A 13385-nucleotide genomic window follows, 5' to 3' on the forward strand; every position below is an offset into this window, starting at 1 on the left:
TTCCGCTTCGTATTGTCAGTGTCAAGAGAGAGAGAGAAAGAGAGAGAAGCGGGTAAACAAGATATTGCTTTGTCGCCCTCTCTCGCTTCCGTCGACTTCTCTCGCATCTTTCCCCCGTTATCGCTTTATCTCGCGCACCGACATCCCTCTCCCTCCCGCAGTCTCAAAGCATTGACGAAGAAAATTACTCGTTTCTCTCGGATGATCGACAAATTTGTCCGGCATATTTATACAACCTTTGTTTCTATCCCGAGATTATAAATAAAAGTAACTGAAATTACAATTATATTATTGTCGCAGTACGTATTTAGAAATTTTACATTAATAATGAAGAATGAAGGAAGAGAAGAAAGAAAGAAGGATGAGAAGGAAAATAAAAATAGAGGGTAGATGGGGAGAAAATGTTGGGGGGAAGATATATCGCACGTATATATACTTAACGATACTTTATTGTGTTTTTTTTATATCATTATACATATTATTATAAATCTATCACTTTGACACATACAATACTTACTAAGATCTACAGACGATTCTTTATAACGATAGGATGTGTGTAGCCTATAACTAAACATATATCTTGACTTCGCTGTCTTAATCTTAGCGGAGGAACAGAGTGAAGTACCGCGATGTCTCGTAACGAGTTGAAAAAATATGTAGGGTATATGATACATTAATAAAATATATCACCGTGGAAAAATTCGCTAAATGCTCGCTCGTTACGAGATTTTCACATTTTGTGTGTACACTGGTCGTCGCAATGTAGGGATAGCAGGGCCTGCTTATTTTTACGTTTCAAATTAATCTGAATATATTCGCGGGTGGGTTTTTCAATTTCGTTATCAAACATAAATTATATAGGTCATTAGTTTTTTTTTTTAATTTTTGGAAGTGTTGCATATACGCTCGCGTCATGTACTTTTAATAGTTTTAATCAAATGTCAAATAATGTCATTTTATATTCAGTATAAATATCCGGTTAGCGTACATTGATCGATCTTACACACGTTATGGCGCGAATGTGCGATTCTTTAATAAAATTAAAGTAAAATTAATTAAGTTTCTCCCACATTTCTATTAATTCGTCGGAAAATTTAACCATGTTCCGCAGTTTCAATTTTTAAAAAATAAACGCGCACTTTAATTCATAGGAATTCTTTCATCAATGAGTTACATAGTTTCAAAAATGCACAATTTCCGTTTCTAAAAATTTCAATATAATATTTTTATCTTGCTTTTTTTAAGTCTCAAAAATTCGGATTTGCGTTAAAGATTGCACTCGATTGGATGCAATGGCAAAATGTAATAATGTCTCGAAAGTGATTAAAGATCATTCTCTTGGTGAAGCGGGGCGGTACTGTTTCTTTATCGCGCGAGGGACGAGAAAACGGCGTTTCTTAACCGTAAAACGCCGGTATAGATATTCACAATTACATACGGATCGCGCTATGGAGATTCGCTGTATGTACACCAAACGTCTACTTGACCGCTTACGGCTAAAAGGGGTGGGCGGGGGCGGCTTTACGTTAAATCCACCACCGAAGAAAGGCGCGTCCCCCCCTCCGCGCTATAACAGAGTGCTGCGCATATATTTGTTCGGGACTCGTATTTACAATGCCGATATTAATCGACCATATAAAAGCGGTCTAAGTTCACCTAACCGACCAGTTCTAGGCAACGAAAGTGGAATCGGAGGGTACGCAGGCAATTTATTCGCACAACGAACTTTGTTCGGGCAAAAGCTCGTTTATTCGACGAGTGGAAGTATATATATGTTATTGTTCAACTTCTCCGTTTGCGGGGTTTGAGATTTATAGCAAATTGCGTAGGTAATGAATTTACGTATCGTTTTACATCAGCGATGAATTAATATATGATTATAGTGGCTATAATCATGTTACGCAATTCAAACAGAGTTATATCATTATGATATGAAAAACGAGAGGTTTATCTTGTTTGCGAAATTTTCATACATCGTCTTACAAATGTTTGATGTATCTACTTCCACTGGCCGTTTTTAGAAGCGACGCGGGATGTTAAACAAAAAAATGCTACGCTATTGCACTACGCCTTTTTACAAAGATGCGCCGATATATATATATATATATATATATGAGGGATGCGCCTCGATTATCCTCGATATACATCTTCAGTAAATCGATTCATGTTTTTTTAATTTCTGCGATCTGCATCTTGATTATTCGAACGACCATCTGGAATTTTATGTCAGGATTGATCTGATTACGCGAAGTATGACACACGTCTTCTCTCGCGGAATAAAAATTAGGATTGCATCAGATAACACAGATAACGCTTGAATTTCGACTTTATGTACGTCCTTCTTATCGCTTGCAATCACTGAGCATTTTACCGTGATAATATACGGTTAACGCATGCAGAGCAAATATTTCGTTTTCAAAAAATCACATTTGAGATTTCGCGAGATGCGAAACTATTATGTCGAGAGTCTCCATTAATATGTATATGAATCCTGTCCAAATGATACAAAGAGTATATTTATATTAATATAATTATACAATATATTAATATAATGAAGAAAGAAAGAAGGAAAATTAAAGAAGAGAAAATTTATTATTCATAGACAATTACAGGGATGCTAATTTTGCATCAATAATATTTATCTTCTGTTTTAATATATTAATAATATGTATTATTAATATATATTATAAATTTATTATAATTATATTATAATTTATTATAAATTAATATATATTAATAAATTAAAAAGGAGAGACATTTCCAAATTGTGAATGTTTTGTTTAGTCACAAGATTAAAATGTTTGTTTCATTTGGACAGCATCGATCAGAGAGTATCTGAGATATCGATTACCATCATACTTTCGGAGCGAGTCGTCCATCGAATTCTCTCGAGTTATTCTTGAGGATATTCCTCAATATATGTATATTCCGGTAGAACCAAGTCTTTAATCAGCGACGCACAGTTCACCAACGTGATCTCGATACAGTCACCATAACGTTCGATATAACGCGATAAAGTTCAGCGTTCACTCTACCTTGGTCCGATCACTCTTCTTCCCCAAAGGGGGGAATACCATCTCTCTCGTAAGGTTTTTTATTTCGAGGGGCGGAAACTGAAGCTTCTGGACTTGGTAATTGTTGACGACAGCGGCGGAACGATTTTTCATTTAGCAATGATTAGAAATTTTTTAAGGACGCATTAAAGCGCACCGACGCTTATTACGCTCTATCGCCCTATTATAAGAAGAAAGTCACTATTCGCGATTAAGAGAGAAGGTCGCTAGGTTCCTAGACGAGCGGCGAAAAGGCGGACGCCTGGCTTCTGATGCTCTCTCGATGCTCCGACGGGCTGAGATCCAGCAACGCGCCGCAATTCTGATCGCTGGCAGTTTGTTTGCCGATGAGCGCGTCGATGCTGAAGCTGCGCCTCTTGTCGACACTGGTCGTGTGGCTGACCGGCAGCGTCGTGATCCTGGCGGGGATAGGATCGATCTGTCTGATCGGCGGCGCCGTGATGGGAACGGGTTTGTAGAGCGGCGGCGGCGGCTCCAGGAAACCGCCGAGCTTCAACGCCTCCAAGGTCGACGGGGAGAAGTCCAGCAGCGGCAAACCGGGTGGCGGCGATAGATAAGCGGCACCGGGATAGGCCAGGGCACCCGGATGACCTCCGCCGCCGCCGGGACAAGGTCCCCGGTCGCCGCAGATGGCGAAGGTAGCCATTATCGCACGATCCCGCAGGACGTAGTGCGGCGGCGGCCTCTTGTATCGCTTCCTGCGTCTCAGAAAGCTACCGTTATCGAACATATCCTCCGCAAGCGGATCCAGGGTCCAGTAGTTGCCCTTTCCCGGGTTTCCCGGCTCGCGCGGAATCTTGATGAAGCAATCGTTGAGCGACAAATTGTGCCTGATGGAGTTCTGCCAGGCGGGGAACTTGTCGTGATAATAGGGGAAGCGGGACATGATGAATTCGCAGATGCCGCTCAGCGTCAGCTTCTTCTGCGGCGACTGCAGGATCGCCATGGTGATGAGAGCGATGTACGAATACGGCGGCTTTATCAAGGACGACGACATCTTATCGGATCCGTAGCCGGACGGGGGTTGAGCCGAACTGCCGGACTTGCTTGACTGACTCGACATCGACATCATCGAGTATGTTTTCTTGGAAGAACGTCCTCCTCCGCCGCCGCCGTCGCCGCCGCCGCCGCTGCTACCACCTCGACTCCTGCTGGCCGGCGCCGACGTCGGCATCGGTATCGGCGAGCAGCTCGCTATCACCGGGCTTGATGACGTCTGCGACGGCGGCGACAGGTCGTTTTTGTCGAGGCTCACCGGATCCACGATCATGCTGCTGCTGTCCGAGTCCTGGTCGCTGTCCGCGCAGCCGTCGCACGACAGTGCGACATTCGACATTATCATCGCACGTGGCTCCATCGTGATCGCCGCCTCATTAGCGTTAGGACGTGATCCCGGGATGCTTTTATTTCGCCGTCGGTCCCGCGACCGATTTCTCGAGACCGCCGGTCGCTAGCATCCTTCGTTCAAGATCCAAACGTTTTCTTAAGATCGTTGTCGTATAAAATACAACAATGTTTTTTTTATTTCCTTGATAAAAAACTTAGCTCTTCGAAACGACTGTTTCTTCACCATAAAATTAATGCCAAGTCCAAATCATTCCTTATGATTTTCGCTAAAGACAAAATCTTATCAGAGTTTTTCCTTATTTAATATTTTTGTCATCTATGAAAATTATTTAAATGTTAACAGTCTTTTTATTAAGGAAAGCTTTAATTATGAAAGAAGTTATATCGTAAATTTCAGATTAATTATACCAAGTCTCAAGGCCGGTATGAAATATTTCACATCCTCTTTCAACAAGAATCATAATATAATAATTGCTATAAATTATATAGCAACTCTTGTCTAACATAATCTCTCAGAGTCGAAATGTAACAAAAGTTCCACACGTTATTATGCACAAAGTTTCTTTGGTACCAACAGTTATTATGAACTTTGCAAAAATTTCAATCACCAAGTATATAAACTTTAGCTTCTCTGTTGCTTAAATAAGAAAACTTGTTCCACGTTGCAATCAACTACGATATTACTTATGATACAAATAGAAAGCTTCTAGGGTTGTAGTCTAGGCCTCCATGTAGCGTACTTGTTGCAATTTTTTCACGGAACGTTCGTCGTCGGGAAAACACGCGAGCGAACTTCTGTTGCGATATATTTCAGCGGAGCGACTGTCGCGTTCTATCCGTCACTCTATCCTGCGCTTGATGAGTTTGCTATCTTACGCTAATAGTATGTTTCCACAACGATAACGGGACTTTTTCGCTTCGCCCTGCTTCTTTGTCTTACTTCTAGCCGATTCGCGGCCTCAAGCTGTGACGGCGCACACGTCGGGCGTCCGTCGAGGCATCGTCGAGGAAGTCTCGCGCGATCCGTCATCTACAAAAACACGTTCCATAGCGTACACCTTTCGCCAGCGTCTAACCAGCGAACGAACTTTATAAATCAAATCCGAATCTTCTCACCAGCTCACTCGCTATAAAATAATCTCGCAGTCACGAGATCGATCGATCTTTTCTCTTCATCAGAGAACTTGATGATCTTGATTGAAGTTTTTGAAACTGAGTCGTCTTCCGGAACTTGATTGACGATTACATCAAGGACTCACGCGCGAAATCTTTCCCTGATGTTCTCCGGAAGCATTTTAAGCTCCTTCGGACGTGGACGCGCTTTTTTTAAGGTTAAAATCGGGCCGGAATCCGAATGTCACGAGCTCGCGGACGACGAAGGGTGCACGATCGTGAGCGTAAGATCGTCTACGGGGTGAAATCGAGGCTCGAATTGATTTGAAGCGGCCGCTTTGGTCCTACGTGGGCGGACCAATGGGCGGGCGTTTCGACCCCTACCCTGACTCGCACCCCGTCAGACGGAAGTCACCCCACTTCGCTGCTCAGACCGACGTGTTTCCACCCTGCGAGGGCTGCAAGGGTGGAGGAGCAACGTGGCGACGGGGAGAGAAAGCCCCGGAGGGGGTTAGGACGGGAGTTAGGAAAATAGCGGGATAGTTAAAGGGACTTTTAAAGTGGGGTTTGGAGAGGGCGGGAGAGCAAAATTGTAACACTCCGAAGGCTGATTTGCTTTGAGCGGCGCGATGAAGATGGAGCGCGAGCTCCGCTGATCTACGAACAGCGACGCGATCTTCATCGAGAGCGATTGCTTTCTCGTCCGCGGAAAAAATTTCAATTTTTTCACGTGGCTGTATTTTTTGCAAATGGCGCGTTAAAATTGCAGGACCAAGAATTAGTCTCGCAATTAATATTTAATTTAATATCTGAAAATCGTTAGAGCGTGTTTTTTTATCTATTTTTATCTTGATTTTCCAACTTAATTCTCATATTTTTTCATATACAATACTTTGTCAACGCACATATTTCATAAAATATTAAAAAGTGATCGTATTTTATCAGAATTAATGAGATAATAATGATCTTACTTGAACTTGTTAATATTCTTTTAATTATATCAGATATAGGTATTGTATAAGATTTACAATTTCTCAATCAAAATTCTATCTTGAAGAAAATTTCAAACAAATAATGTTAATAATTTCTTATCTATTTTGTTATGCATAATATTGCGCCATTTATACGATTAATTGGACACTTTATTTGAAATAATTCAATTCAGAAGAAACCTTTTTAAGTCAAATTTAAGATTGTTTACTGTAAGAAAATATCTGTAGGAAATGTTTTGAACTTTCAAGGGAAAGAGTTCTCATCTAAAAATCATTTAAATGTAATTAAAAATTCCAACTTTTGTTCATCGGTTTTTTAGCACGCTCGGTTTTTTTTTGCAACTATGTATTTTCAATTTAGTTGATAATTTTCGAAGGAAGTAACTTGACACAAGATATAGCGCAAGGGTTATGGAAATAACCATGTTCTATTATCGCGTCGCATTTTCATCGTGGAAGTGTTGCAATCAACCAACGACTAGATCCGTAGAATCGCCAACAGAGCGAGACGAGCTGCACGCATCACAAGTTAACTTCCCTGAGGCAGCTCAAATAGAATCTGTATTACGCCAGAGTGGTACATAGAGCGAGTGAGAGAGAGAGAGAAAGGAGAGAGATTGAAAAGAGATGGAGATAGAGAAAGAGAGAGAGACACGTGGATGTACACTAGGATTCATAAATACTTTGATATTCACTCTAGATCTACTAAATGCTGACACATCTAATAATTATCTATTATATATTAAAAATGTTAATTATACAAATTTTATAAAATTTACATATCTTAAATTAGGAGAAAAAATAGATATATATTATGATCTTACGTCGAATATCTAATTATAAGTCACTAATAAAATCATTTTTGAGCTTAATTTAATCTTAAGCATTTTGATATGATTACGATCCACAAAATTGAATTTATCTTTGTAATTATTTTATATCGTCAGTTAATTTGTTATGAAATCTATTACATAAACTTATTAGGAAATCTATTAGTCCACCTATTAGTAAATCTATTAATGTGTACAAACAATTCTGAATATATATTTCTTAATTTTTAATTTTCTAATAATAATTTTGCCAAAATATATGAATGAAAAAGTGTCTAAAATTGATACGTTCTTTTCGAAAATATTTTCCGAAAAGTGCATCTAGGATAAATGTGACATTTATGACGCCTGGTGTACAAGTGAGAGGGAGTGAAAAGCCGAAGAGGCTGAGGGTGAGAAAGGGGTAGAGAGCACGAGAGGGAGATAGAGAGACAGGAACCGCGATATAGGATGCGGATGCGAGTCTACCTGGGCGCACTATCGGTTCACAGAGCCGAGCCGAGAGCGAATATTGTGTTTACCCGTACGCATGGCTTTGCGGTGCAAATAATCTGGTATTATTGCACTTACTCCACGTACGCGCGCGCGGGGTAAAACTCTTCGCCAACTGCAGTCGTTCCCCCCGTTCAACTGTGCTTCCGCTTCTTTGTTGTAGCGCTCTTCGCTCTTCGGATTTCAATATCGCTCTCGCGTTAATGTTAATGCCACGTCGTTGTATTCTGTATATGTGTGCCGTTATATCTCTGAAATCTCACTACCCGCGAGGCGCCGTAATGATTATTGTTCGACGTCTTGCCGCTGTCGTATCTGTCTATTTGCACTTTAATCCTTCAGAGTTCCAATAATCTGAGAAATAACTTAACATACTTTGGCGGAAATTTCATTCTAAATTGATCAAAGTATTTATAGATAACATCTCTCTTCTCTTATATAAAAAAGAGATGAAGGATGCTTCGATGAAATCTAATATATAATTGTTTTCTATAAGCGTAGTTTTTATTTACACAGCAATAACATATCGATCATTGATATCCACAATTACAAACAATAATCTGTATACACGAGAAAAAAAGATTCATCGACGAATATTTTCAATAAAAATATTTTCGCGCGATCTTTTCGTTGAGATTTTTCTCGCGGCGAAAAATATCGCGAAAGAAGCGTTGAAAGGCTTCCTTGCCGATTCAGCGATTACCGCGTCTTAATCTCGAGTTCTGGTTAGGCTAAGACCGACGACGAGAGGACGGAAGAAGAGGGGTAGAGAAACGCGAGGGGTAGAATACACCCTCTCCATCGGCTCCACGAAACTCTTAGAGGTTCACCATTCACTCCGTGGCGGATTGCGGATTCCGAGAGTTCCACCATTCGATTCGATTGCCTCTTACCCTGGACTCTCGCCGCTCGTATTTACCTCCTGATTTCTTCCCCCTCCGTCCCCTTCGCTCTCTCGCCAGTCTTCTCGGACCAAATCTTCCGGAAATTCCAGGGCGAACCGCGCGATCGGGGATGTTCGACTTTATACTAGCGAGAGACTACGTAGCTACAAACGCGACGGAATGAATTTGCGCTAAACTCGAATCTAATTCGATTTGGCCAATATTTCAATTGAATAATTGTGTCATACGAAATACATATATTATTCCTCACTTAAGAGTATTCGAATATATGGATTTAACTCAAAGATAAAATTTTTTACAAAGAGAAAAAGGAGACATTTATATTCTCGTAGCATAACTTTACTTTACGCTGCTCTCTTATTCTTTCCTGAAATAATAATTCTAAAATATCTTTTATCAAATATATAAAATCTTAAAAATCCTCTCGACGCGCGTGCAAAAAAGGAACATCCACGGATTAAAAAACCGTTGACGCGTTCCGTCATCTACATAGCATTATGCGACCTAAAATCCTCAATCTCGCGAGAGAGCGATATTGTAGTCGAAAAATAGAAGGCGCACCGCGCCGCTTTGCGGTGGCTCAAGTACGCGCGGTACAAAGCTCACAAAGGGTTCAAAGAAGAAGAAAAGGATGAAGAAGAAGAAGAAGAAGAAGAAGTCGAGAGGAGATGGAGCCGGGTAAGAACCGCGAAAAGAGCGCGGCAAAACGGGAGAAAGGGCGAGTGTTTACTGGCGGAAAGGAACCCGCTTACTACTAACTCGTCCTCGTCGTCGTCGTTGTCGGCCCTCTCCGCGAAAAGCCAGGCAAGATTATGCCGCCATCTTGGATGTTGGTAAATATCCCGCGCCGAAAGAGAACCTCCAGTCGAGCGAGGGATTCGGCATGGGCGGAGAAGTAAGCCGCCGTTACTACTAGCCGGTCTACTCGTCGTAACTGCTAACGATGTGGTGGTGCTGATGATGGTATAGTAGTAGTTGTGACTTTATATAAAGTGGCGATGGTCGTGAGAGGATGAAGGAGGCGCCTGTGCGAGCAAGTCGCGAAAGTGTCTCGCAGCGAGCGAGATGGAAAAGCGGAGATTGGAAAGGGTAAAGAAGTGCGAAGAGAGGTCTTGGCACAGCGCGCACAAGGCGAATATCCCCGCTACAAAGAATACTGTCGGCTTTGCACCTTTTTCAAGACGTCGTTTTCTCGCTTTGCGTCGAGAAAAACCCTACTCCTTCTCCACTCGACAACCACGTCTTGTCCTTTCCTCCCCTCCCTTTCTACCCCTGTTTCCACCCTGTTTTCGCTTCGTCTTCTCCGCTACTTCTGCCATCGGCCTCCCGAGATGTCCTCCCGCTTTCATCCCCATTCTTTCCCCGTCCTACTACATCGCGTCGAGAAAGGACTGTCATTTACTTGTGCGGTTCAGAGATGGTAAACTAAGAGATTCACCTTGTCGCAATCGAGTCCTTCGTATATGACATATTGCGGACTATGTATTTAGATGACAGTTGTTGAACGATAAGAGATGAAAAAATACAAAACTACAATTTTGTCACACTAGTTATAATATTAGATTATATATATTGAGTTATTTTGTCATAATATAAAATTTTACTTCTTAGAAAGTCAGACAAAAAATACTGTAAATAAAAGTAAAAGAAAAATTCAGCAGGCAGGCTTTTTTTCTAATTAATCCAAGAACGAAAATTTACTTTTCGACTTGAAACACTATAATAGGAATTTTAAAATTAATTATGCATTAATGAGAATATAGAGAGACTATACGGAATAATATTTTATACAGTTAACATTTATATTTAACAAAAAGAAAAAAAATCTGGGAAATTTTCCAAAAGAGCGACGCAAGAGAGAGGTTTATCCGAGAATCATCTTGTAGATCAGTTTTAAATCAAATTATTCAAGACAAATGGATCACTCAACCAACGACGGGATAAATGATAGGGGTGGTTAAATTACGTGGTTCACCCTGTATATTGTCTCATTTGATTTCGCGCAGATTGAAGAAAGACACGGAGGGGGGCCGGAGGGGCCCTCGATGCGGAGAGCGGCCCGATTGCGGTGAAGCCGCGCGACCGAATCTGAAATTCAATTCAATGCAAATGCATGCCGGCGGGGAACACACTCACGGCTAACCGGCGAACGAGATCGAGGATTCGCTTAGTTGCTTAGGACGCGGTAAACACTCGACACTTTTACTCGAGACTTATGAAATATTGATGATACACACGTTGGCGCGCCCGATGTTAACGATGTCGTCGTCATTAAGTGGAAAATGCTCGTCGGGTGAATTATCGGTGATCGCTCTTCCGTAAGGGGACACTTTATTACCGCGTATATCCGTCGATACGAAGAAGAAGAAAAATGGTATCGCAATATAAATATATAAAAATATAATCCAATAAAAATAACAAAAATTTATATATAAAAATATTATTAAATATGCAAATCTTTACAATAGAATTTTAGCACTTTTATTGATTATACAACAAGAAAAAAGATTGCGATTTTTTATTTTGCAAGATTTTTTCATTGAATTTTGTCTGAGAATTAAATTCTGAAATTATACATAACATCTTACGTTACGAGTTACGCTGTAAAGCCGAACCTATTGTATTGTAACGAAATAAAACGCCAACGCGTATCATAAAAACGTTCGCGGATGTACTCGAGCAAAACGGAGGGGCACGCGCTCTTTCTTTCTTTTTCCTTCTATTAAGCGCCGAGAGAGCACGACGGGCCAACGATCCCAATTACAAACATTTCTCGTGGCTTTTCAGAGTTGCATTTGTCCGAGGAGGGCACACACCGCCCTTCGTCGCGCTCTCGGTGCATTTTATAGTTCCCGCTTCCGCGCCCCCGACTCTCGCTGAAAGTACTTTTCGTTTTCGAGTGCGTACGAGCACATGCGGGTTGATTTTCTCTTCTTCACCCCCGTTCTCTCCTATACGGAGTTTCCTTCCCTCCTGCGTCACCTTCCGCGCAAGGACATAGCGATTTTGGGGGAGGTGCTGAGTTTACATCTACGGCATCTGGATAAAATTATACTTTCTGCCACAGGCATTGCATTCTATGAACCTAACAATATTTTCGAATTTTGAGGTAGATTTTTAAATATGTTTATCTTTAAAAATATATCTTTGAAGATTATCCCGTTATATGAAATTGTTGAGAGAGAAAAATTGCACATTTTAATGTACATATTTATGAAATCTTTTATGACGTTGATAAAATTTATCCTGCACTTGCCACGAAAAATATTCCGTCACTTTAAACATATACATCCAAAAATTTTCATGCTGAAGCGCGCTGAAGTCTCGTAATCCCGAAACTCATGATGGTGCGTCGAGCGAAAGAGGAAAAAGATAGACGAGACGCGAGAGGTGACGGCAGAGAAACGGGATGTGGGGCCAAGGGTTCGGGGGCGAAAGAGGGAGGGGTGAGGGGGTGATAATTTGTTAGCGTGCGCGCACCCCCAAATGCGCGAAATCCCGTCGAAGTGCAGCTCGTACGGCGCATTGTTTCCTTGTTTGCCAGGTGTTTCGAGCACCGCGGCCGAGTGGAGGCCGCGCCATTGTTGCGAGAGAAGTCGTGCAGCCGCTCTCTCTTTCAACAAAGCCGGCGATCTAATGCTCTTTTATCGTGCATTGTGCACGACCGAATCAAGAAATGGGGAGGCGCGCGCACATACACACACGCGAGAGCCGAGGGATGTGCCGACTTTGATTGCGCGATCTGAGAATGTCGATGACGATGTCGACGTCACCTCGTGACGACTGGCGCCTCTATTATTTGTCGCTTTGCTTTAGTATAGTAGCTGGTATTAAACATGAGGAGAGCCTCGCTAAAATTATTATATCTCTTTCGGAAGAATAAAATATATTGGCAAAATACTGCAACAGTAGGATAATGCAACAAGTTGATAATGATAATTGACAATTATTTGATTATATTCGATGAGAGATCCCTCTTCATTTTTATAAAATTCATAACTTTTTTCTCTCTCAATGAAATTTATTTTCATTAACTGAATAAATTTGGATTTTTGTATTAGTCACTTTTTGCCAAAGCTCGTTAAATTTTAATTAGTATTATAGTATTGAAAATTTTAATTAAAAAACGTAAACAAAACTGTAAAATTATAAAGAACTATTTTATTACTAAAGATTAAAAGTCACAATTATATACTTACAGCAGTTTATCTTGTTTATCAATCTTGTTATCAATTAATCGAAATCTCCATCACTAATCGAGCGCGAATTTCCACAAAGTAGCAATTTCATTGTATCGCAAAAATTTATTATTATATCTATTTTATTTATTATTATATCTATTATATTTATTATTATATTATTATATTATATTTATTATTATATATTTATCTTCGTCAAGTGCTTGAACAAAATTGAAGGAAAACTGTATGTTCTCCTTTTTTTTCTCTCTCTCTCATTACGAAAATAATTGCTATATATATAAATTTTATCCCTTTGTCGTCAGAGGAGATTTATATTTTAAAAATCAAATCTTTCTGTTGTAATATAACTTAATAAGACTAATATAATTTCAGGTTCGAAATGTGTGAGGACATCATTTCCGGAGAGTGATTCTCGACAGAGAAGCTGTCA

The 13385-nt window shown here is 40.5% G+C and overlaps 1 protein-coding gene across 1 annotated transcript; it reads right to left on the minus strand.

Moving 5' to 3' along the window:
* Nucleotides 1–429: 429 nt before the first annotated feature.
* Nucleotides 430–5838, minus strand: LOC145937555 (forkhead box protein D2). Its single transcript, XM_083040671.1, has one exon. The coding sequence runs from the start codon at nucleotides 4429–4431 to the stop codon at nucleotides 3289–3291; it is 1143 nt and encodes a 380-aa protein (XP_082896797.1). The 5' UTR covers nucleotides 4432–5838; the 3' UTR covers nucleotides 430–3288.
* Nucleotides 5839–13385: the final 7547 nt, after the last annotated feature.

This window comes from Prenolepis imparis, unplaced genomic scaffold (assembly GCF_030444845.1).
Source record: "Prenolepis imparis isolate NDT839.2.m4 unplaced genomic scaffold, iyPreImpa1.0 SCAF_6, whole genome shotgun sequence".
Taxonomy (NCBI): Eukaryota; Metazoa; Arthropoda; class Insecta; order Hymenoptera; family Formicidae; genus Prenolepis; species Prenolepis imparis.

Excerpts from the sequence above, each read along its gene's own strand:
- LOC145937555 (XM_083040671.1), bottom strand. The coding sequence starts at position 4,431 with ATGGAGCCACGTGCGATGATAATGTCGAATGTCGCACTGTCGTGCGAC.